This window comes from Camellia sinensis, chromosome 5 (assembly GCF_055761805.1).
Source record: "Camellia sinensis isolate YWXY chromosome 5, ASM5576180v1, whole genome shotgun sequence".
NCBI lineage: Eukaryota > Viridiplantae > Streptophyta > Magnoliopsida > Ericales > Theaceae > Camellia > Camellia sinensis.
Genome location: NC_138965.1, coordinates 197,395,882 through 197,422,050, shown reverse-complemented (window position 1 = coordinate 197,422,050; position 26,169 = coordinate 197,395,882). Strand labels below are relative to the sequence as shown.

The window sequence follows — 26,169 nt, the reverse complement described above, 5'->3', positions numbered from 1 at the left end:
CTCCCAAACAATATGCATATGCAATGCTCAATCAATACATGTAATTTCTGTATTAATTCAATAGTTTAAATTTATGACTTAACAAATTGATTAGTTTCAATTTTCCCTAATCCGCATGTATTGTCTACAACAAGCACGACTATCATCCACCGATAGCCCAAAACAGACTCGAAAAAAATAAATATACCAACAATTCAATAGGCGAGTGATTCATATTATCCAACTACACCATTTAATCAATAAATTCCCCAATTTCATGGATTTAACCAAATTCCCCAATTTCCTTAAATTAATTACTCAAATCAATTTAGCAATTCAACTAGGGTTTTTTTCCCAAAATTTTCAAAGTGTCCCCAACCTATCAAAATACCAAACTTAGAACAAAGCATATAAAATGGAGTAGGAAAATCCCTACCTCGAAGAAAATAACCCGTATGGAGAAGATGAAGATGAAGACCAAAGACCAACGTGCTCCAAATCCCAAGTTTCTCAGATTAAAACGAAGCCCTCAACTCACTCTAACCTTTTAATAAAGGATCTAAGGTAGAAACTCACTCTAAGTAGATCAATCGTAAGAGAGAAGGTGTGTAGAGGGAGAGAGAGAGAGATAAAAACACTCCAGGGGCGGTTTTTAAAAAGTTATGAAGGAAAAGTAGGTCAAAAAGTGATCCAAAAAGTGAAATCACGGACTGATATAATCGACTCTACGCTCGAGCGTAGAAAGCCCTGCTCGAGCGTAAGACACAGAATCATGCTCGAGCGTGAAGAAAGCCGCTCGAGCGTCGATTGCACCCTTCCAGAAGTTTTGCAGGCGCTGGCACCCGCTCGAGCGTCAAACTCCCCGCTCGAGCGGAGGAGCAAAAACAAGGGATCACGCTCGAGCGTAAAAACTACCGCTCGAGCGGAAGAACTGCAGAGCAAAATACTGGGAGATGGAAAATCACGCTCGAGCGTCAAAATTCCCGCTCGAGCGGAGAAGCAACAACGAAGGGACCGCTCGAGCGTTAAAACTTCCGCTCGAGCGTGAAGGCCAAAATCTGGGCATTACCTATTGGCATCTAAAATCAACCAACCTGTAACAGACCCGCCCAACACAACCTATACTTCAAATACAAGAGATTAAAGGACAACAGCAACCAATAAGTAATGACAGGATCCACGGAACCTAAGTCCGGATACAATAATTTAAAGAGAAAAGACCGGGGTCGCTATAGTTAAAGCCAAAAACGCCTTAAGCTTAACCGAAAAAGGGCGTTACGGGAGCGAAAAAGCAAAACAGTCCCGGAACCAAAGTAGGGATGTCACGGCCAGCTTCCCCGTGACATATAGGACTTGTGACAACATACGGAATGTAATGAGCACACGTAATTTTGGAGTTAGAGCCGGAAACGACTTAAACTTATTCCAAAAAAAGGAGAGTTTGACATCTAATAAATGTTCAACATTTTCATTGTGAATGATGCCATTGTTTCATCATACATGGTGGTCATTTGGGTGGTAAATGTATTAAGAAAGCATGATATGGTTAATGAGATAACCCCGTAGATTACTCAATCATTTTACTTTGACTTGGAAAATGAGAATGAAGAAGAGTTAAAATAAATTTACCACCAAAACATTCTATTCATAAAAATTTATTTTATGAAAAGGTATGCTCCTAGAAATGGTATTATCTGTAAATTGAAATCAAGTTTGAAATAAATCTTTCATGATACATACATATGATTGTATTTCGAAAAAAGATTTTTATAGATTGTTCTACCTTAAATGCATGTTATTACAACATTTTTCCTATGTCTGAATGAATTGATATTTTGTAATGGGTGCAATTGTTTTTTTATTTTTTGTAGATGGCTTTTGGCGTGAACTTGTGGATAGTCTACATTTTTGTTTATGAAGGACACTTGACGCTTTTGTATAATCCTGCTAACTATGTCTTCCTCTGCTTTTGTGAATATTAGCATTACTGATACATATAACTTTTGTAATCCAACTAATAGTTGCTGGTGTGGCATATAGATCACTTTTGTAATCCAACGATGGCAAGTTGTATCACGCCAAATGGCCATATGGCATGGTAGTAAATATATTTTTTGTATATGGCGGGTTGGATTTTTGTATGGAAATATAATTTTAGTTTGGACAATAGTTGGTTTGTATGGAATATATACATTTAAAGTTATTCATTTTTGGATGGTTGGAAGTAATATGGACTATGGCATGATTGATAATTTTACGTTGTGAAATGATGGATAGTATGTATATTGTTTTGTTTATATACGTATTATAGGTTGCATGGAATATAAACAGGTTGTGAATAAAATATAATTTTACGGTGAACCATAAGAGCATGTTTTTGGCGACTAAATTGTTAGTAGCTAAAAAAAAAATCGGAAAATAGTTTTGGCTACTAAAAGTTTAGTAGCCAAAAAAAACAATCAAACATATGGCGACTAAAATATATCGTAGCTAAAAAAATAAGCTGAAGAAATAAAAAAAACTTTTGGCGACTAAAACTTTCTCTGAACTATATATATTTAGCATCTCCTCATTTCTCTCTCTTTTGTTACGCCAGTCCTCGCAAGGGATGCGTTCATCGAAGTTCTGTCTAAATCCTGCAGGAGACACGCCTTCCTCTTACCGCCTGTTTGATGCTATCGTGAGCCACTGTGTTCCTGTTTTTGTGAGTGACAAAATTGAAGTCCCCTACGAGGATGAAATCAACTACAAAGAGTTCTCTGTTTTTTTCCCTATCAAGTAGGCGTTGGTTCCTGGTTACATGGTTACAAAGCTCTGGGAATTTCCTAAAGAGAGATGGCTCGACATGTGGAGGTGGCTCAAAAATGTCTCCCATCACTTTGAATTCTAGTATCCCCCAAAGAAGGAAGATGCTGTGAATATGCTATGGAGACAGGTAAAGCACAAGGTTCTCGTGGCCAAACTTGCTATACATAGAAGCCGGAGATTGAAAGTGCCAGATTGGTGGCGCCGAAGGAGGTAGTTTGGAGGCTGCTTTTGCTGACATAGGTGTATCATTTTTTCAATTTTTTGAGCCATGTATTGTAAGAATTTTTTTATGTTTTTAAAAATAGGTGGAAAATAAATATAGGCAAGGCTTTTTGAATTACAGATATGCATGCACCAATGCTTCATGCATATAAAATGCAGAGCTTGAGTTAAAATATGTATAGCAAATGATAGAGCACTTCAATACATTATTATATCTTTGAATCAAACTTGTCTTCAAAATTTTTCTCATTCTCGTAATTTTGTAATGTGTTCATATTCTTACCTCACCATCTAGGCTTTAGTTTGCAACTTTTTAAGTTTGACACACCAAGTTGCCACCTCAACTCTTAACTACTTAAGCATGTTTTGTTTCTATTTACCATAGCAATTTGAGTAGTGATGTAAATTGAAGGATTGAGACGCCCTTCCCATAGTGCCCCTATGGATTGAAATCCAACATTCTCAAGAAAAAGTGTGCATGTTTTAATTGTTTATCGTTTTATGAAAGAGTTCTTTTTTTTTTGCCAAGAAAAGTTACAATGCAGTATATTAAACGAAAAGCAAGTATCATACAAAACAAGAAACTTTACACAAACTACAAATTGAAAGAGTTATGTTGTGGTGTTTGAAATAACCTCCACTTGCTAGAATTTCAGGTAAAAGGTAAATGAAGAGTATTTGAAGCTAGGGTTTGAGATACAACTACAAGAGTGAATTTTTCCATTTAGTTCAACATCTTACTTCACTTCACTGTCTTATGTAGAGATATTATTCCATTGACAATTAAACATTGGCACGTTCATTAATAAAAGAATTACATGGAAAATAAAAAAAAAGTACAATACAAGCCTCTAGTGATTAAAAAAATTCTAAGTGCACATGTAGATGAATTGCTAGTAATTTTGTATTATCTATTTGTCTTTGACATGAATTTGGATCCGATGCCATGAAGTGTTGAGTATCCCTCTCAGGTTCCATATGACTGCCACATTTTCAGGCTGGACATTTGCGGCTGTGTCAACCTGCCCCATCATTGTAAGGAAAGATAAATCATGCAGCAACAAACAATTGCGAAACATTGTAAACACAAGCAAGAAATCACTTCACATAGGACCGTCAGGTTCGGTTGCATTAACTGTCAGAAGGTTCTAGCATTTGCAAGGTTTGGCTTTGACACATCTGTCATTGCTGGAAAAAGGGGATATGGTGGCTTTTTTTTAACGACATTTTTTTAAACGGCACTATTATTAATATTGAGCGGCATTTATAAAACGCCGCATATTCTTTTAACCAAAACGACACCGTTTTATAATCGGAGGCGTTTAAAAATGCCTCCAAATGCGATAACCACACGCGCCATTTCAATCCTTATTTTGTATCTCGGCCCTCTCTCAACCCATATGCATACATCATTTTGAATCTGAGCCCTCTCTCTCTCTCAACCCTCTCTAAGCTCCATCGAAGATTCAGGTATTCGAAGCTCCATTGAAGCGATTTCGAAGCTCCATTGAAGCGATTTCGAAGCTCCATCGAAGATTTAGATCTAAGCTCCATCGAAGATTCAGTGATTTCCAAAAGCTCAGATCTGAACTCTGACCCCTCGATTACTCGCATTTCAAGCTCAAATCGATACTCTCTCTCTCTCTCGCTCTACATGAAGCTACATAAATAGAAAGTTTCATTTTCAAGATTTCATGGAAAATCATCTACATGAAGCTAATACAAACATGATGGAAAATTTAGAGTTATATTTTATGCTAATCTGCTAATCTGGTGCATTTTGCTAATCTGGTGCCTCTGTATCTGTGTGCTGCTATGTTCTTCTGTATATGTGTTTTGGTATGCTGTTACATTGGTGTATCTACTGTTACATTAGTGCTTCTCTAGCACAGTTGTCTTGTTAGCTGCTGTTTTTTGCTATTTTATTTTTGTGTTTTGTGTTTGGTTGGTGAGAAAAAGTAGGAAAGTGAAAGGAAAACTGGGAATTGGGAATTGTGTTGATTGTTAAGTGTATGGAATGTTTTTTTTGATACTCTAATTGTTTGCTTCAAATTGGACTTCACAGTTTTTTTTGTACAAAAATTATATGCATTTGTGTGTATGTGTACTTATACAACCTCATATATAGTTAGAGTACAACATATTAAAATGAACATTGAAAAAAAATGAACATGAACATTAATATTGTTTGACTTACGCGTTAAACATTCTAATAATTTTCAGATGTTAAGAGGAATAAAATCAAATAGCAGAGAGGACTTAGTGTGAGAAGTATATATATATATATATATATCTTTTACACTGTTAGTTAGTTTTTGACTACTTCAATGGAATAAAAAAAATGCCATTATATCATAACTAGGATATTTTTAAATTTAAAATTGATTTCATGAACATAAATGACAAATAAAAAAATGGGATTAGGCAAAAGACATGTTCATCACCATTCCCAATCTTCTTTTTAATGAGAGAAACAACAATAGTCCTGAGCTTGAAAATTTTCCTCATAGTCCAAGACATACTCATGTACCAAAAACAATGGCTTTTAATCACATATGTATGAATCCATTTAACGCAAAGGATATCAGCTTTCATACTTAAAGCCCAAATATTTTTTAGGATAGCTGTTGTGTTCTAATCAATAAGACATTTAAACCCCAAACCACCTCCCCTTTCAGGAGCAAAAATATGCTGCGAACTAATCTTAGCATGGCCTTTTAGCTCCGAACTAGTCCATAAGAAATTCCTCATGATAGGAAGAATAAAAATTGAGGACCAATAGACTTGGATACTGAACAAAAGGAATTGAATTAATTGAATGGTTGAACCTTGCCCCCATATGAGAGTAACTTTGTAGACCAATGCTTGATTCTAGCTAACATCCTGTCAATTAACTGGTAACAATCCTCTGTTTTAAGTTGAGAAGATATAAGGGGAACACCTAGGTATTTGACAAGAAACCTCCCCACTGGAATAGGTAAGAGAGAGAGAGAATGTATTATCATCAACTCCACATAGAAAGATAAAGCTTTTACCCAGATTAGGCTGCAACCCAGAAATCCACTATTAGTTGGTATTCTCAATTACCCCACAAAAAATCCACCATTAGGCTGCAGCCTAGAAATCCACTATTAGTTGCATTTTCTGTTAGAATAATATATGATTATTTGGGTTATTATTTTGTAATTATTTTATGCCTTAGGGCTTCTTTGTAATTATTAATATTCATTAATATAAATAGAGAATGATATCCTAATCATTCCCTAATCTTGAATTTTGTAAAATAACATGGTATCAGAGCCAAACCTTAAAACCTAAATTCCTCACCCATACAATTGTCAATCACCACCATCGCCACCCTAGAACTAGGCGTCATATCCCTCTGGTTCTCATCACAGAGCCAATCGTCACAGAACCAGTCGTCACACACAGAGCCGTCACAAAGCCAGTCGTTGGGCTCTCCTAGCCCAGTCGGGCACTGACGTCAGGCCTCCTGGCCTTAACGTCGTCAGCGAGGGACGAGAAAGGGTTTGTTGTTGTCTTATGTCCCTGTCAACACCTACCTCTGCTTCGCTGAGTTACGTGATGATCTAAGTTAAATTCGATATTCAATAGCTGGTTCGTTTTTCCCTTTCATCTTAAAATATATATATATAGATTATTTATTTATATATATATAAATAAAAAATCAATGCTGTAAAAAAATAAAATAAAATAAAAGGTTAATGAGATTTTAAGTCTTTAATTTTCTTAGTGGTCATTGTGTTTGTATTCCTCCACCTTTCGGGTTTGTGATTGGCACTATTTTTGTTAAGGGTTCAGTAGTACAGTAGCTATGGTAGATTCCACCGATGTGTCCACTACGATGTGTCCACTACTTCTCAAGCACCTAGGAGTGAGAATTTCCCTATACCTATTACTATGGCTGATAACCCCAACCCTAGTCTTAAAATCACTACCTCTCTATTTAATGGTCAGAACTATCTCGCGTGGTCGCAGAGTTTGACTATGTTTTTGAAGAGTAAAGGGAAGATAGGATATGTGGATGGCTGGCTACAGGCACCCAGCACAACTGACCCGGGTTATGACCAATGAGAGATTACCAACTCTTTGATTATGGGTTGGCTTATTCATTCGATGGTGCCAGACATTGGCGAGGGCTACTTATCTATGGAGACTGTCCAGGATGTTTGGGATGCTATGGCTACCACCCATTCCCGCAAAGGGAATTTCTCACAGGCATTTGAGTTACGCCACTCTATTAAGAGCTCTGTTCAGGGGGAGCAGACGGTTCTTCAGTACTTTACATTCCTCACCAATGGTTGGAAACGCCTTGATCACCTATAGGACTATAAGCCTGTTTGCCCTACTGATTTAGTCGGGTACAGGAAGTTTATTGCACAAGAAAGGGTCTTCAAGTTTCTGGCTGGTCTTAATGTGGAGTATGATTCAGTTTAGAGTCAGGTTCTGAGTATGGACACTCTTCCTTCACTTCAGGAGGCCTTTGCCTATGTACAGAATGAGGAGAGTCGTCGGTCTGCTATGATGTCCCCTGTCTTTATCGACTGCTCAGCATTACTGTCTACCTCTAGAGATGGCCTCAGCCTAACTCCTATTCCTCCGTCTGCCGTCAAAGAGTTTGTATTTTGTGATTACTGTAAGAAGTCGCGGCATACTCGTGAGACGTGTTGGAAGTTTCATGGGACTCCATCTGGGGGTCGAGGTGATCGGTCTGGTTCTAGAGGCAGTCGGTCAGGCCAGTCTAGAGGACGTGGCTCCTATCCACGAGCTCATCAGTCTAGTGCTATTGATACACGTGATTCTAATTCTGCTTCTGTTGGCCAGGCGTCTGATGATCTCTCTGGCATGACTACTCATGAGCTTGAGGATATTCTACATCAATTGCTGGACCGTCGGTCTTCTACTGCTCTCAGTACATCTTCCTTATCATTTGCCCGCTCAGGTAACTTAGCCTCTTCTCCTTGTGTTTTCCTGTCTGATAAGTCTTTGCCTTGGATTATTGATTTTGGTGCCTCAGACCGTATGTCTGGTTCCTCTGATCTTTTCTCTGCCTATAAGCCCTCTTCAGGTCAGGACAAAGTTAGGATTGCAGATGATACTGTTTCTTCCATTTCTGGAAAAGGTTTAGTCCATGTCACTCCTACTTTACCTCTCTCTTCTGTTCTCCATGTTCCCATTTTTTTTGTTAACCTACTATCCTTAAGTCGTATTACACAGGATTTGAATTGTAGTGTGACATTTTTTCTTGATCATTGTCTTTTTCAGGACCTTGTCACGAGGAGGACGATTGGTAATGGTAGTGCAAAAAATGGTCTCTACTTCCTGGATCAACCGGACAAGCTTGCTCATTCTTCCACCATGCGTCTGACTACTACCGATGATATATGGCTGTGGCATCGGCGTCTTGGGCATCCTTCTTTTTATTTACTTAAGCATTTATTTCCATCTGGTTTTTCAAACAATAATGTGTCTGAATTTCTCTGTGAGTCTTGTCAGCTTGGCAAACAACACAGAGCTTCTTTTGCTCCTAGTTTTAATAAAATTTTAGTTCCTTTCTCATTAATACATTCTAATGTTTGGGGTCCATCTCGTGTTGTGTCTGTGAAAGGTCATCGCTGGTTTGTTACATTTATTGATGATTTTTCTCGTACTACTTTGGTGTATCTCATGAAAGATAAGAGTGAGGTTTTCTCTGTGTTCTGCAATTTTCATAAGATGATTTGTACTCAGTTTGGGGCCACTGTCAAAATATTTCATTCTGATAATGGGGGTGAATACATAGATTCTGGGTTAGAGCAATATTTTTCTACTCATGGCATTATCCATCAAACCTCTTGCACCAATACCCCTCAACAAAATGGGGTGGCGGAACGCAAGAATCGCCATCTTCTTGACATGGCTCGGTGCATGTGTTTTTCTATGAGTGTGCCTCGGTCCTACTGGGGTGACGTTGTTCTCACTGCTGCACATCTTATTAATTGTCTTCCTATTCAGGTCTTGCAAAAACAAACTCCTCTTCAAGTCCTCCTAAGTTCCCAGTCCTTGTTTTCTATTCCTCCTAAAATATTTGGTTGTGTCTGTTTTGTCCATAATCACTCTTCTACTCGTGGTAAGTTGGACCCTCACTCTCTCAAATGTGTTTTCCTTAGGTACTCTCCTACTCAAAAAGGGTATAAGTGTTACCACCCTCCTTCTCGTAAGTGGTTTGTGTCCATGGATGTCACATTCGTTGAGTCTCAGTATTATTTCTTGTCCTCTCCGGTGTCACAGTCCTCCCTTCATGGGGAGCCTTGGTGTGAAGTGATTCCTGTGATTCCTATGATGGAACCAGCTGTTCTTGCACCACCATCTCATACTGGGACTGCAGAACCCAATGTCACCACAGATAGGGAAGGGCAAGTTTATGTCAGGGACAAAGACAAATAGAAAGTTAACTAGATACAAGAGACCACTTCTGCTCCTCTACTGTCATTTCCTGCTTCTAATGAGAGTCCAGGTACCTTTGAATCTCTTGAGTCCATTGATCTTGAGGTTCCAATTTCCAAGAGAAAGGGTGTGAGGTCTTGTACTCAACATCCTATCTCAAATTTTATGTCCTACTCTCATTTGTCATCCTCATATAAAGTGTGTGTCCAATATTTCCTCTGTTAGCATTCCTAACCATTTTCAGGATGCTCTTGCTACCTCTGAGTGGAAACTTGCCATGATTGAGGAAATGAAAGCACTTAGGAAGAATGGCACTTGGAAATTGACTGAGTTACCTAAGGGCAAACCACTTGTGGGATGCAAATGGGTGTATATTGTGAAACACAAAGCGGATGGTTCTATTGAGCGTTATAAGGCTAGACTTGTGGCAAAAGGGTTCACTCAGACGTATGGCGTCGACTATCAGGAGACCTTTGCACCAGTGGTTAAGATGAATTCAGTCAGAGTGCTTCTCTCTTTAGCAGCTAATCTAGATTGGCCACTTCATCAGTTTGATGTAAAGAATGCCTTTCTCCATGGTGACCTCGAAGAAGAGGTATATATGGACATTCCTCCTGGTTTTGAGGATCATCAGACAGAAGGCAAAGTATGTAGGCTTCGGAAGTCATTATATGGTCTCAAGCAGTCTCCGAGAGCTTGGTTTGAGAGATTCACTTAGGCTATGCTTAAATATGGCTTCAAACAGAGTCAGGCAGATCACACATTGTTTGTGACACATTCCTCACTTGGTAAGACTATAGCACTCATTGTTTATGTAGATGACATAGTTCTTACGGGTGATGATAGTGAGGAAATCCTCTATTGAAGAAATATTTAGCCCGTGAGTTTGAGATCAAAGAATTGGGGAGCTTGAAGTATTTTCTGGGAATTGAAATTGCTCGCTCCAAGCATGGGATATTTATCTCACAGAGGAAGTATGTGCTTGATTTGTTGAAGGAAACTGGGATGCTTGGCTGCAAGGCCTGTGACACTCCACTAGAACACAATCAGAAACTGGGGGATGATGAAGGAGGAGCAACTGTTGACAGGGGAGCTATCAGCGATTAGTGGGTAAACTCATTTACCTATCTCACTCTCATCCTGATATTACTGTGACTGTCAGTGTTGTTAGCTATCTTATAGCGATCCCGGGTTTACCCTTGTTGTACAGAGATCCGGACATGTGTTCGTGGATGTTAGTAGTTGATTATTATCTTGTTTACATCTTTTTTACTTCGTATTTGGGTTATAAGATGTGTTGGGCAGATTTGTTTCAGGTTGGTTGAGTTTAGAAACCAAAACTAGTTGCCCAGATTTTGGCCTGTCCGCTCGAACGGGGGTGTTAGCGCTCGAGCAGGGAATACACCCATCCAGTATTTCTTGTGCAGTGTTGTACGCTCGAGCGTAGAGTTGGGAGCTCGAGCGGAGGCCTGGTTCTGTAAAAGTGCTGGGAGAGTGCATCCGGCGCTCGAGCGGGAGTTTGGCCGCTCGAGCGGGGGTCTGTGAGTGACGCTCGAGCGGAGTGTTTTACGCTCGAGCGGAGAGACTGGGTTAAAGCTCCGTGTTTTGACTTTTCAAATCACTTTTTCACCTTCTCTTCTCTCTCCTACTTCTCCAAAAACACCATTGTTGAGCCTCTCACTCTAGAACTCGACCTTCTCTCTAGGTTTTGATCTAGTAAGAGTGGTTTGCTCATCTTTGGCCTTTACAAAAGAGTTGTTGATCGTTGAGGGCTTCTTTTTAATCTGAAAATTTCGGGATTTGGGGCACGTTGGGTTTTGTCATCTTCTCCTTTGGGGCTCCGAATTTGAGGTAGGGATATCCTACTCCTCCCTATGGATTTTGTCTTTAAATTTTAGTATTTTGAGATGTTGGGGTTGGTTTGGTAATTTTGTGAAAGTTTGGGACTTTTGTGCAATTTTACAAAAGTTTGGGTTTTATTCGTAATAAACCTAGATACATGTTTGGCATAGAGAAATGGTATAAATGTTGAATCATTGTTGAAAATGGGACCTTAAGGGTTGAAATGTTAATTATGGATAATGACCTAATTACATTATTTGATTAATTGGGATAATTAATTATGAGAAATGAGGAAATGAAATGGAATTGTCGAGATTGGGAATGTATGGGGTTAAAGGGTGTAGTTGAATTGTTTATCACACACCGAAATGAAATGTTGATTGAATATCCATTTGTGCATTTATTTTCTGTTTAGAAATAATTGCTTTGGGCTATCGGTGGAGGATAGTTGTGATTGTTGTAGACAATGCATGATGATTAGGAAAACGGAAACTAATCAATGGAATATGTCATGGAATTTGACGGTTGATAGAATACATTAATTGTATGTATTGAGATTGTATATAGAACCAATGCGTTTGTATACGTTATGTGTAGAGGAGGAGATGGGGGATGTACTCCGCGGTTTAGGGGAAGATGGGGGATGTACCTCTAAACCGGATAGTGTTGGGAGAAGATAGGGGATGAACTCCGTAGATACAACTCATATGCTTGTCTAGAGAAGTGAAGATAGAGCTCATATGCTTATCTTTGTGAAGTGTGGATACAGCTTATATGCTTATCTGTGAATGTGGGATATTGTTGTTATACATATCTGTTGAGAATGTGGATATAGCTTATATGCTTATCTGTGAATGTAGGATATAGTTTTTATACTTATCTGTTGAAATAATGATAGAGCTAATATGCTTATCTGTTGAAAAAATGGAAAATGAAAAGTAACTTGCACTCATAAGTCAAATGACATAAATATGAGATTTATGTGAATGTATCAGTGTTGGCCATCTATCAATTGCTAATCTTTTAGTCATTGTTCATGGTTGGTTTAGTGTATTTCTACTGGGCTGTGGCTCACCCTATATGGGAATATCATTTTCAGGTACAGGTAGCATGCCACCTCCAAGGACATAGCTTGAGAGGCTAGAGGCGGACATACTTTTGTCGTTTTACTTTTTGATGTATTACATGTAAATTCAAGCCAAGGGCTTAATGTGTAATGAGTTAGTACACTTTTGTTGTAACCAAGTGTTAACTTGGAAAGCTGTAAGCCCATAGGGCATTTGCTCTTGTTGTTAACATGTAATGCTTATGTAATGGAATTCTGATAAATGGAAGAATGTGGAACCTTTACACATCAATGCATGTCTTATTTGATGGGTTTAATGCTATTATTTTGAGGGCGTTACATATCTTAGGCATGCTCCTCATCAGATTCATTTCGAGGCTGTCATGCGAATTTTGAGGTACTTGAAGTCTGCTCCTAGTAAGGGTCTTTATTTTACAAGGTATGATCATCTTCATGTAGAAGCCTATACAGATGCTGACTAGGCTGGATCAGTGACTGATAGGAGATCGACTTCAGGGTATTGCACCTTTGTTGGAGGCAACCTAGTTACTTGGAGGAGTAAGAAACAGAATGTGGTTCCAGGTCGAGTGCAGAAGTTGAGTTTAGAGCTATGGCACAAGGGGTGTGTGAGCTCTTATGGATCAGGTTATTGTTGAGTGATCTAGGTATTGATCAGACGAACTCCATGTGGTTATACTGTGATAATAAGGCTGCTATTAACATCGCTCACAATTCGGTTCAACATGACAGGACAAAACATGTTGAGATTGATCGCCACTTCATTAAGGAGAAACTTACTAGTGGCACAATATGTACTCCCTTTGTGTAGTCTGGTGAACAACTTGCTGACATCCTCACCAAGGGAGTTGGGAGTAAGCCATTTCATGACATCTTAGGCAAGCTGGGCATGAGAGATATCTTCGCACCAACTTGAGGGGGAGTGTTAGAATAATATATGATTATTTGGGTTATTATTTTGTAATTATTTTATACTTGAGGGCTTCCTTGTAATTATTAATCTTCATTAATATAAATAGGGAATGATATCCTAATCATTCCCTAATCTTGAATTCTCTAAAATAACATTTTCATCCCAAGAGGTGAGTAATCATTTAATCAACTTTTTTGACAAATACCATATTTTATTAATTACAATACTTGTTCTTATTAAATATATTCACCTTTCAAAGAAAGAGAAGAAGAAGAAGAACTAACAAGGTAAAAGTACTAACATCACTAGTTTTTAATTTCTCACTTTTCTAAATCTATTAAGACATGATGTGATTTGTGGAAATCATATTTTATTGTCTTTTCTTTTTGGTATATTTCAACATACACATATCTCTCTCTGCTGGGAAATCTACAAAGCTCTCAGCATAATTGCCAGTTAAACATGCTTGCTTAGAAATCAGTTACACCTGGGCTCAGGTTAGCAAGTGTTCTACTACTCTAGTTAGTTAGTGTGAGTGTATTTTTGGATCAATTAATGCTTTATGTTGTCCATAATACTAATTTGTGCTTAACTACTTAATCAAGCATATATAACTTTAGAGGGTGTCATTTTCAACTCTTGCATAAGAAGAGGTTAGTCAGTGAGCGTTTGAAATTTATTTGATTTCTATAGGTTACCATTAAATGTATTAGTATTTTAGCTAATCATGAAAGAAAATCATTGACTCTCATGATTTTCTTGTATGGTGGGATATGTACTTGATAATTGTTGTGATAAGAGTTCACACTTGATCTGGTCTACAAGCAGCATGGTCTGCAATTTCTCAATAGCGTTTTTATTTTTATTTTTTCTAACATCTGAAACATGCCTTTTAAGTAGTTTAAAATGCACAACCATGGGAAGTTGAATGAACTATGAGGGAAAGAAAAGATGGTAGTACAAAGTTGTGGCCTAGCAGTTGGTAGGTAGCATAGTGCTAGAATTCAGTGTTGGAAAATCAGAAAATTGTGTCACTGGGCAGTTTCTCTGGTATTTCAGTTCTCTTGCTGAGCTTTATGTTGAAGTTTCAGGTAAGTCCTTATTTGACATGTTTTTTAACTTGATTAGTTGAGGTGTGTGCAAACTAGTCCGTTCAAATACCCGATTATGAAAGAAGAAGAAAAAGTCAGATTTGGGCATGTTTTCAACTTGAGATCAAATTAGTTGGATTGTTTTCTTTAAGCAACATTTGGATTAGATATGAGTATGAAATTAGCAGGAATTGTGTAGGAAGTTATCTTTGGAAGGCTTGATTCTTTGTACCTAACCTGTACCTTATAAAACTTCTACGGAAAAATTTTAGACTTTCTTTTCTGCCCAGTGTTGCATTCCTTGTTCCAATTTCCTAGTAGTAGCTTTAGGCATGTTTGTTTGGGCGGATTAGATTGGATTAAATTAGTATTCCTACGACGGATAGTCTGTGAATATTAATCTCTTTGAATTATGGATCTTATCTTGTGTTTGGATTGGCCCAAAATTATCAATAGGGATAACCAGAGGATTGGTCAAATGGTAAAGACTTGAGAATAAGCTTCAATGTTTGGAGTTTGAGTCACCCCAAAAGGCTGTTAGAGGTTTGTCTGGTTGTTAATTTCAAGTCCTCAAGATTAGTTGATGTGTGCACAAGTTAGTCCATACAATTGATTATCAATAAAAGAAACTATAGCAAAGGGTTGATAAGATTTTATCAATTTTGTAATTTCGTCAATTAGTTTGAACCTCTTTTTAGTACTCATTTTGTATGTATTTTGTTAGATTATTAATTCAGTTATTTACGAGATCATGTCCACTCAAAACACGCGTGTTTGTGCTTATGACTAAGTTTGGTTAGGATGAAAATGGTCAAAAGTGAGGAAATTTGAAAAAAAAAAAAAAAAAGTTTGTTTAGCATGAAAATAGTGGTAGTTACAAGAAAATTAATTTTCTTGTACAACTCATTATAGCATGGTAAATAAGATTTCAATTTCTTGTAAAACACACAAGAAAATTTAAATTTGTTATAAAAATAGTTACTTATAATTAGAATTCTTATTTTGTTGTGAAATGTTCATTCTAATCAAAAAAAAAATTTTCTTTTTCTTTTCCTTTTACGTTATTTTGTATAATTTTTACTTTCTATAATTTATTTATTTTTAATCAAAGTATAGGAATTTAGTTGGATTTGCATCTTTTATTGAATTGGGCTTGTACACTTGTTTAAATGGGTATTTCAAGCTTCAATGATCTTGTATTCTCTTTCCTGTTTTTTTATGGGTTTTGTAGCCTCTTGCCTGGATTCGAGTTCATGAATACTCTCTCTTGTGTGAAATTGATCATACGTTGAAGAAATTGTTGGCAATTTTTGCAATTTTTTTAGAAAAAATGGTGTTTGCCGAATTGGAGAGCATTAGATGGTGCCATCAATTATTTTTTTTATTGCCAATTATTTGTTCATCATAGACCTATTCAACATTGGCCCAGATTTTTGGTTGGATTCAAATTTGAATTTGTATGTGATGGCAATTCTCAATTTGATAAGGTTATACACATTCTAAAAGAAAAATATGTTAAAGACCCTTCAGAAGTCTTGCCTAATTTGATGAGTGGGAGTTAGATCAAATGGCCTCTAAATTTGTTTATGCTATGAGAGCACTATTTATTTAATTTTACATGATTCTCATATGTGTATGTATTGTCTTTGGGTATGCCCTGCTATGGTACATTTAGATGTACCATACATTTAGTTATGAACTTATATGATTTTATATCATAACCAATACCATATTAGTCATAACTACTATCATATTAATTCATAATTTAGTTATATTCAATTATTTATTTATACCATATCATTTCATAACCAGGTCATAACTAAATTATTTAAATAATTTAACTCTCAAATAGGCAACCGGTGTAACCGGTTACCAAACAAAGAGCAAAGTGAATCAGAGTAGTCCAACGGTCCCAAGTCAGTTGGCCTCCCTCTCTTGCTCTTGCTCTGACTCGTGCTCTTGCTCTTCTCTTCTCCTCCCTCATCTCTTCCACCATAGCCGAAGCTTCAGCCATTGCCGAAGACCACCAACCCCGTCGGCGTCCAGGCCACCATTCTCTCAGTGTTGACATGTTTCTTCATAATCTCTCACTCTCTCGACGTCAAGAACTAGTTGCTTCCATTCTAATCGAATATTTCCAAGAGATATTTTTTGTAGCTCAGGTTTGTTTCTAACTCTAAACTTCATTTACATTAGGGCTTTTGATTTGAAAACCCTAACTCTTATTGAATATCTGATATTAAGTTTGGTTCTCAATGAAAATTAACATCTGTATCCAATAGCTGTGCCACTTTGATTTCAGAACTCTAACTGTGAAGAATGAATATTTGATATTAATTTTTATTTTATCAGCTTTTTCCTTTGAAAAAGTTCAAAATTTGTAGTCCAACTATTGGCTCTTCCTCTATCTCTCTTTGATTCTATCTAGAATTAGCAATGTCATTGATCACATTCCCAAATCATCCTCTGTTTCTTTGATCACATTCCCAAATCATCCTCTCTTTGATTCCATGCCCATTTCAAGAATTTTTCTTGTCAGCATATCCAAAGCTATACTGCCATCACCTGTACACATTCCATGTCTCGTGTCTCATTTCAAGAACAACCCAACACACAAATAGCACCCATACAGGTTTTTTTTTCTAAGAGAATTTTTTCTCCCTTTATTTTCCTTAGGGAAATGGAGTTTTACAATCAATTGCTTCAATCTTGGTTTGATTTCTTAATAGGACATGTCTAGATTGATTATATGCCCCAGATAGAACAACATGGCATGAAGTCCAAAGATTATTAAAAATTCTAAAAGAAAATGAAACAACAATAGAGAAACTGATTTAGATTAAGTTTATACAAAAAGTGATCACATAATTGATGATTACAATATATATGAATAGATAAGCTTTTTTAAAGCGAAATTGTACAAACAAATTTTGTAAAATCTTATTCATTCATATAATTTGTGTTCAATTCTGTATTAATTTCTATAATTTAATTACTTACAGCAAGTAAGTAGAAAAGAATGATCAAGAAGGCAACATTGAATATATTAAAAATGCAAAGAAACCAAAAACAGTCCTAAATGAAAAGAACAAATTACAGTTGCTTGTGTTCTTATTATGTAGAAGAACGGATAAATGATGAATTACAACAAGAACAAACTCATGACAATAAATCAAATGTAAATAGAAACTTCACCCATAATATATATTAATCTAACCTTGCCATGGTGTTTGATTTTGGTTCTGCTGATTATACGAAGATGATGGTGAGTTCATATGATCAAGCCCAGCTGTAGACACCCCATTTTTGACCGTCCTCAAGACTTGGACGTCACGGTTTGAACACTCGGTGATTATCCTTGTTTGTGTTCGTTTGGAGTTCCCGGAGGCCTCGGCTCGCGCGCCTTGTCTCAGGATCTCCGAACTTGACCTTTTAGTGTCTAGTTTTGCACCAAACACCTGCATCCTGCCTTGGAAGGGCAGGGTGGGGCTTGTAGACCATCCCCACCCATCACCGGCAGTGGCTAGATGCCACCGGCTGGTTTTTGCTGCCACCGGCAATATAGTTTGCCGGCCGGCACTCTTTGTTGCCGGTCAGCACTATTTTGTGCCGGTCGGCACTTTGTTTGGCCAAGATGGCATTTGTTGCTGGCCGATTGCTGTTCATCTGCTTTTGCAGATATTTTTAGACAGCTGTATAGCTTTTGCTCCCCTCCATACACGTGTATGGAGGGATCTCCCTCTTGCAAAGCTTGTCTTGTAAGCTTTACAAGAGGCATATAGAGAGAAGCTCTCTCTAAGGCAAAGAGGAGAGCCTTTAGACATTTTTGAGGAGAGAAGACAGAGGAGAGCTCTGGTTTTTCCTAGGGTTAGGGTTAGATACACTCACCTATCTCTCTTTTCCTCTCATTTTGTACACTAGGTGTTTTGTGTCTCACTATTGCACACAAACACCTAGTGTTTCACCTTCCTCTTGGAGCTGAGGTTCTAAAGAGTGTGTTTTGAAGTTTTTTTCTTGGATTCAAGCTCAAGGAGGCCATTGGAGCATCTTTGTTGAAGAAGGCATCAAGGGTGAGATTCTAGTCCTTTTTTTCCCCATTCTTGCATCAATTTTCTACTAGTCTTAGAGCTGTTTTTGTGATTATTGTATAACATAAAAAAGTTCTATTTTTAAGCCCTCTTTATTGTTTATTAAGAGTGTTTTGTTGTTTGAGGGGTGTTGACCACCCTTAGGCCTCAAAAGGCCTCATTTTGAGCCATTTTGTGCTAGCTCCGGGATTTTGGTGTTGAGGTCTCTTCACCACTGAAATCTTGAGGGATTTCAGTGGTGAAGATGATGCTTTGAAGTCCCAAGAAGGAGAGGGCCACCCCCTCTCCTTGTTGTCCTTGAAAAGGACCTATTTTGGCCTCTTAAGGAAGCCTATGCTTGAGTGTGTGTTGAGCATATTTGGTTTGTTTTCATGCTTATATATCCATGATATAACATGATTTCAAGTTGGTTTTGGAACTCCATGCATGTTTAGCATAGTTGCCATGTAATGCCCTATTTGTGCCTTAACATGTTCTAGGTTGTTAGCCTTTGTTGGAGCATGTTTTAGGCTTGTATTTGTGAAGTTTATGTGCTTATTTTGACATGTTTTAGCTCTGTCCATAATCGTTTGGGTTGATCTTTGCATGCATTATATAGCTCCTTTGTATTTGGGCTTGTTGGCCTTGAGTATGTGCATGTGTAGCATGCCATCTTTGCATTGTTTTGGTGATTTGGAATCATCCTACATGCTATTTCAGTCCCATTTCCATGCTTGTTTGATTACCTTGCATGCCTCTTTAATGCTTTGAAAGCATGTGTTGCAATGCTCCATGTTTTGGTCATGGTGTATGCCTTTGTATTTGGGCCACTTAGATGCCATCTAAGGAGTCCTTTGGCCTTGTTTTAACATGCTAAAAATCTGTTTTTAGTTGTTTAATGCACGCCATGTTTGGTCATGATAAGTGTAGTTCAATGCCTTATTGATTTGCCTTGAACACTTGGACTATTTGTTGCATGCTTGACTTGATTTATAACTTGATTTGGCATCATTTTATAACATGATTTTAGGGCTCATGTTGCATGCTAATTTGTCCATGTTTCCTTCTTTCAAGTGTGCTTGAATGTTGTTTGATTTATGCTTAAGTGTTGGTCCTTATGTGCATGTGCGTGTGCATGCCATTTAGCCCTCACCTTTTAGCACAATGGCTACTGTTTTAGGCCTATTTTAGAGCTGCCTAATTCACGTATAAGTCCATCTTGCCATCCATTTGCATTGCCCTATGTATGCTTGCATGATTGCATAAGTGCCTTGCCATGTCATGTCGCATTCCTAGCTTGTATGCCTAGGTTGCATTGCATCTTGCATGCATGCCTTGTCCCTTGACTTGGGTGATAGGGATTGGGAGTTTTGTTTGATTGGTTTGCATTGCATTTGAAACCAAAGTTGCATACTTGGTTCTTTGGGCCATCATGCATGGAAATGCGTGATTGGTGGTCCAAGAACCGAGGCACATGTCCCTTTGAGTCATTACAATGATAAGAGACATGGTTGGTGCATACATGCCTTGAAATATGCTGCCATGCCTTGTTTTGCCCTCTGTTGCTGTGAGTTGCAGGTTCTGCAAGAATACTCTGCCGACCGGCAGTGTAATGTGCCGACCGGCACTATTTTCTCTGCCGACAGCTTCAACTTTGTGCCGATGGCCATACAACACTGCCGGTGGAAATTTCATCTAGCCGGTGATGATCCCTTCTGTCCAAGGATGTAGTCCTGAGGTTTTGACAACCTCCAGAGGAGGAAAGGGAGGAAAACAGAGGCAGCTTGCGCATGGCGGCACGCTTCTCGAGACGTTTTACTGTTTTCCTAAATTAGTTAATTTGTTAATTAATTAATTTGTAATATTTAATTAGCTTGCGTAGTTAATTAATTTGTAATATTTATTCGGTCCCTCCGAGCGAGGGCAAATCTGTAATAAGTGTGTGTGGGTGGTGTGTATGTCTTCCAACCTCACTTCTTTCTTCCCTTTTACTTACCCGCTTTAATGGTTAGTATTAGGGCACGTTTAATTTAGCATACCTTATGCTATGCATGTGTGCATCCATGCATTTGTATTACATGCATTAGGCTCGGTACATCACGCTAACTGCATCAGTACTTCAATTCCGAATTGAATATGTGTTAATTGTGCATTTTCACATGACATGTCTAGGATTAGCCGAGCCTACCTTAGCGACATTTTGTATGCGATGCATTAGGCACTTCACATGGACTTGGATCATGCATGTTTGCTAACAAGTTCTTTGTTTTGGCACGGAGTACTATGTAAGTATTTCCGCTTTAGCATATCGCATGAGTGTGAATGTTACCATGACAGCATGCTTAACATGTGGCTAGATGCTTATGTGTTAAACTGTTTTGAATGCCTGTGGGTGAAGGCCGGATTGTTTGAGTTGGAAAAACTCGTTGAAATCCGTATTTTAGCCTACTTGCGAGTAGCAAATTCCAAAGCATTTTCAAACCAAACGGATATGCAATGTTTATTTCCAAATTAGGCAATCTAGTCTATACTTGTTTGCTATGCGCATAACATAGTAATTCTAGGCTAATAAATGGAATAAGAACACGTAAAGTTTTCAAAAACGGATATCACGGTTAGTAGAGGCCGGTCTTCGGACCGGGCGAAAGGGGGTGCTCATAGCTGACCTTCCCCGATCGTACCCAAGCTCCCGAGCCGAGACAACTCTGGTGATGACGGACACGTGGCCTTCGGCACCGAGTCAGGGTTTCCTAAATTCTCCCATTTAAAAATATTTAGGTGGCGACTCTGTATCTGGCAAAGCAGTCCATGTTTGGCACTACTTTTTCAAAAATCTGTTTCTCAAAACGATTTGCCAGATTTGGACTCTTTGGTTCAGATTAAGAACCGTGACACAAATCGAGTCCGAACTGTAGCACGAGCCCCCCTCCGCGGGCGCTGCTACAGTTTCTGGCGACTCTGCTGGGGAGATTTAGAGAGTTTGACTCGAACTCGTGATATCCTGTTTTGATCTCATTTATGTGTTTCTTTGCATTGCATGTGCATTGGTGCGCCTAGGAACACAGTGTTTGCCATCTGCCATTCCTGAACGGTTTGCCGGAGGCTTGTCTTGTCAAGGCATGTCCATAAGGCTGACCGGCTATGGGCTCTGACAGTATGGGAACGCAAACCTCGGTTTTACCGGGGCACCCCTTTTCGACCATTCGACCTAGTGCATATTCGGATCCATAGTGACCATTCCAAGCTAGGACAGGTTGCTTACCCGATGCTAAGTTGTTTGAAACCACTGTGTGCGTAGTGAAACCCTAGCTCCTGACAAAATAGGACAGGGAAACCCTACCCCAACATAGGGGTGTTTTGTTCTCTTTTACTTGCTATGTGCTTTTAGAGTGTTGCTCTACAGGAACGCACATGTCAGTTTGCAAGTTTGAGTATCAAACCTGGGGACACCAGTATCAGTATCAGTTGTGAGAATCAGTTATCCGCGGGTATTGGTTCAGCTTTCGGGAACAGTGACTTCTGGGAACAGTGATCAGCAGTAGGGTACAGTTGTTTGGCTACACCCGTGATTGATCAGTTTGGGCTGAAATGCTGTCTGTTTTTCTTTCAGTTCAGAGAGTTGCAGAGTTGATACAGAATAACCAGTGTCTCCCCCTTGCTGAGGCAGGATTTATGGCGGCGCCAAGTTCAGAAGAAATTGTGGTTATGACAGCCGCACCGGAGCAGGGAACCACTCTGCAAAGTGAGGCCAGCATCTGTATGTCATATCCGCCCAGGATGCCCGTTGTACACCCGGTCTGGACTCCCCAGTTATACCAGGCTCGTGAGCCCACCACCTTCGAATTGATGGGGATGATAGGCGATCTCCAAAGGTCTGTGGCAGACCTCGCCTATGGAATGTCGGCTTCACCGCCAGCGGCACCGTATGCCGGGAATTTTGTACCACAGGAGCCCCCGCTACTGGGGCGGATTGTGATAGAGCTCAGCCAGCCAGAGGTGGCTTCCGGCTATAGCCACGACATGCCAGCACCAACCCAGGCCCTCGATCAGGCTGAGGCCAAAGGAAAGGACAAGGCAAAGATAGACGCCGACCCCATTGAGCAACTGCTGTGGGCAGTCGAGGCTTTGAAGGCCAGAGGGATGAACAAGCAACAAACATCTGCAATAGTGACCAAAGCTGTAGATGATGCTTTCCCCGCTCCGATCAAAGGCAGCTCAAGCCAGACAGAAAACCGGGATGGGCCCCGTCATGCCCAGACAATTCCAGTAGCTCCCACCCCTGCACCGGGGAAGGTTCAAAAAGCCAAGGCAGCGCCAGCTGATCCTTTCGCCAGCGCATCTGGCAAGAATCCTCAAACTGCAAAGTACCTGCTCCGAGGGCGCAGGGTCTTTCACGACCTCCACATGCCTTTGTCTAGGGCATTGCTGATATTGGCGAAGAATGGGCATCTTAAGCCTTTGGAGTCCCGGCCACTCCCGAAGAATCTCCCCGCCACTCATGATGCTACCTTGTACTGCGCGTACCATCAGCAGTCCGGTCACAGTACCGATGGATGTTCCCGCTTTCGTCATGAAGTGCAGGATTTGATTGATAACAAGGTTATCCTACCACCCACCTCAGGCAAGCCCGTCACCACTCAGTTGTTGGATTTCGAGGGCTCAGATACTGCGAGTATGTAAAGTGAACCGCCTGCGGGCAACATTTGGTGTAGTTTGGATGTAGCGTCTGGCACGCATTTTTGAGCATCGGTGAAACCGAGTTTTGTAAATCCTGGCTTGGATGTCGAGTCAGTCTTTTGTTTTGAGACTGTCTCTTTGTCTTGAGTCAGTCTTTTTTGCTTAAGGGTCTGTCTGGTTGTATCGAGTTAGTCCCCGTTGTATATAATACCAGGTGATTCTGGGGTTGTTGTCCCGAACACCATTTTGTTTTGTAATTATTATCTGTTTTTTTTTTTATTTTGAGTCTGTTTCTGCCGAGGGGCCAGTTGCACCAACAGAGCCGATTGAAAACAGCTGTTGCTATCTCAACCTTCATGCTTGCTTTCAGCATAAGGACCAGAGAATTTGAATGGGCTGACAGTACATCTCGCCTGCTCTCCTGTGTGCCCAAACTCATTGCATTAACCTAAATTTTTCAAAAAACAAACTTTTGAACACTGCGGTGATGAAAACGAAGATGAAGGAATTCCTCGGGTTTTGCAAAATTTTGATCATTTTGAGAGAAAGAGAGGCGTGCTAAGCCTTTTTATGAATGAAATCATGCTTGTCGGCGTGAGTACTGAGAAGGACCCTGGCCTGATCCAGATTGGTTCCACACTATCTTCGGCGCGAGCGATTCGTTGCCTTCTTAAAAACTTTCAAAAGCAAATGTTTTACGCGGCCCTGCGAAGACCTGTGTGGAATCACTCTTGAGATTGCGCAGCCTAGGATCGCTCTCAGTCTCAAGATTCAACCTATTTGTTTTCCGAGTTTGAACCCGTTCAGAATGTTCAGAAAGTTCAACGGACAAACGCCATGGAGGCCCGTGTGGCCAGTTTCGAAACAGCCCTCAAGCAGGAGGCACCAAAGCCGAATCAGAAGGAGTAGATCTCGTCGGAAGAAGCTCGTAGAGCAACCGGGATGAATACTTCTGCAAATCAGTGCAACAGCCGTTCTCCTGGACACAGAGAGGCTTCAATTCCAAAAAAAAACCATTTGGCATGGACTTGCTACACTTTTACCCTTTGAGAGGCTCGCTGGGCCGAAAACCCGGAAGGGCGGCCCAGGCAAAAGTTAGAGCAAGAGAAAAATACAAAAATAAAGATTGAAAAAGAAGAAAAGAAAAAAATAGAAAAGAAAAAGAAATGAAAAAGAAATAGAAAATGAAAAGAAGCTCGCAAGGTCGAAAACCCGCATTGGGCGCCTTGGCAAAAATAAGAGCCAAACAAAGTGAAGGTTAAAATACCCGAGTGGACCTTAACCAGAACTACGTAAGGCTTGATTCCCATGTTTGGGATACGTAGGCAACTTCATCATGAAGTCCAGCCCCCAACGCTTTCATAAGCGTCTCAGTCCATGCAATGGTTTCAATTTCGTTCCAAAGTCCAGTGGCCAACACCCTTCAAGGTGATTGTGTCCATATATGTGTTGTGACCGTCTTCGTCATCTCTGTGTCTAAGAGCTCGACCACCGCCAATGAAGACTGTCTGCGGATTGCTGCGGCACCATCCCAAACAAGGGGCAACTTTCCGTTGCCACAAGTCGTCATGAGACGCCATTCAGACTAGGGGCAACTTTCCGTTGCCTCCCACCCTCCTTCAAACCAGGGGCAATTTTCCATTGCCTCCGAACCAAGGTTGCGCATCTCGAAGAGTAAGTTCCATGCTTGTTAAGCATCAGCTGTTTGAAAAATAGTTTTTGAAAATTTTTACTGAGATTGACTATTTTCTCGAAAACTATTTCATTTTCCAAAACTGGACCATTGTCTTGGACCCAAAAGGAAAACTTTCAGTGCTTACAACCTGACTTGCATGCCTTTCAAATCAAAAATTGAACAAGTACGTTAATCCGACTCTCATTTTGATCAAAACCGTTTTGGTAGAAAGCAAAAACGAAAGAATGGTTAAAATGATGAACTAGGGGCACAGTTGAGTCAGGCATTCTGTCTTTCCCCCGTCATCAACGTACTTGCCAGAAGAGCACGCTGCCCGCCGGAAGAAATAGCCGTGAGCTAACGATGTTGAGCATGAACCCACACCTTTCTATTTATCCATCAGTCACCCCGGGGAGGGATGAAAAATGAGAGATTGAAGAATAGAGAGGTGTAAGTTGAGAGAAAAGTGAGGAAAAGGGTTTTGAGAGAAAATCCGAGCTTGAGAGCCGAGTGATGCGAGAATCACAAATCAGAAAGGGTGGGAAACAATACCCAGATTGAACTGGCTCCTCGTGGTCCGAGGTCTCCCATCTTCGTTTACGCGTCTGTGTGTCGTGTCTCTTTGATTTGACGGTCTCGTCTTTTGTTTTCAGTCTTTTCCGAGCGAGCCTCGTTGTGTTTAGGTCGTGTACCTCTTCGTTTGAGTCCGCCCCGCTGTGTTCAGTTGTAGGCTCGATATCCCGGTTTGAAAAACCCTCATTCGATTTTAAAAATCACTTATGCTCAGAATGTTGTGCCGTTCTCTACATTTGAACGTGTTTCGACTCCAACCAGTTCCATCTTTGAGGTCCATCTTGTCAGATTGGGCTGTTTTGTTTAGAATTGCCGTGTGCAGAATGAATCGAATGTTGTGTTATGGGCTGTATGCAGGTTAATCCCCAACAGAGTAAGGGCTGTGTGTCCAGAATCAGGCAGTGGGTTGCTTGGGTTATTTTGCTGTTGGCTGTTTAAGTCATCTGATTATTACAGTGCAAATGTTTAATTTTCAGACAACCAATCAATTCCATTTACATCGAGGTGTAACATGATGAGATGCGATGCAATGCATGAAATGTGTAAATGCGAACACTTTTTCAGATAAAAAGTCTGTTTCATTTACTTAGCTTTTCAAATGTACAAGTTTTGGAAACAAAAATCTGCCTGCGGCAGTACAAGGTAATCTATCTACCAACCAAAAAGAAAAGTACAAGAAAGAAAGAAAAGGTAGCAAAGATCTACATCTATGTCCAGCGACTCCAAGGGCCGTCAGTCCGTCCTAGTCCTCTTCCTGGACGAAGGTCCAGGGGCATCATCAGCGTCGTCGT

General features: G+C 39.7%; 1 protein-coding gene across 1 annotated transcript in view; it reads right to left on the bottom strand.

Moving 5' to 3' along the window:
* Positions 1 to 3,735: 3,735 nt before the first annotated feature.
* The window catches only part of LOC145790324 (sulfite oxidase-like), a 157,467-nt gene continuing 135,033 nt past the window's right edge, over positions 3,736 to 26,169 (bottom strand). The window contains exon 2 of the mRNA XM_082868069.1: positions 3,736 to 4,031. Coding sequence (XP_082724195.1) covers positions 3,977 to 4,031 — 55 coding nt within the window. The 3' untranslated portion in view covers positions 3,736 to 3,976. The remainder of the gene's footprint in view (positions 4,032 to 26,169) is intronic.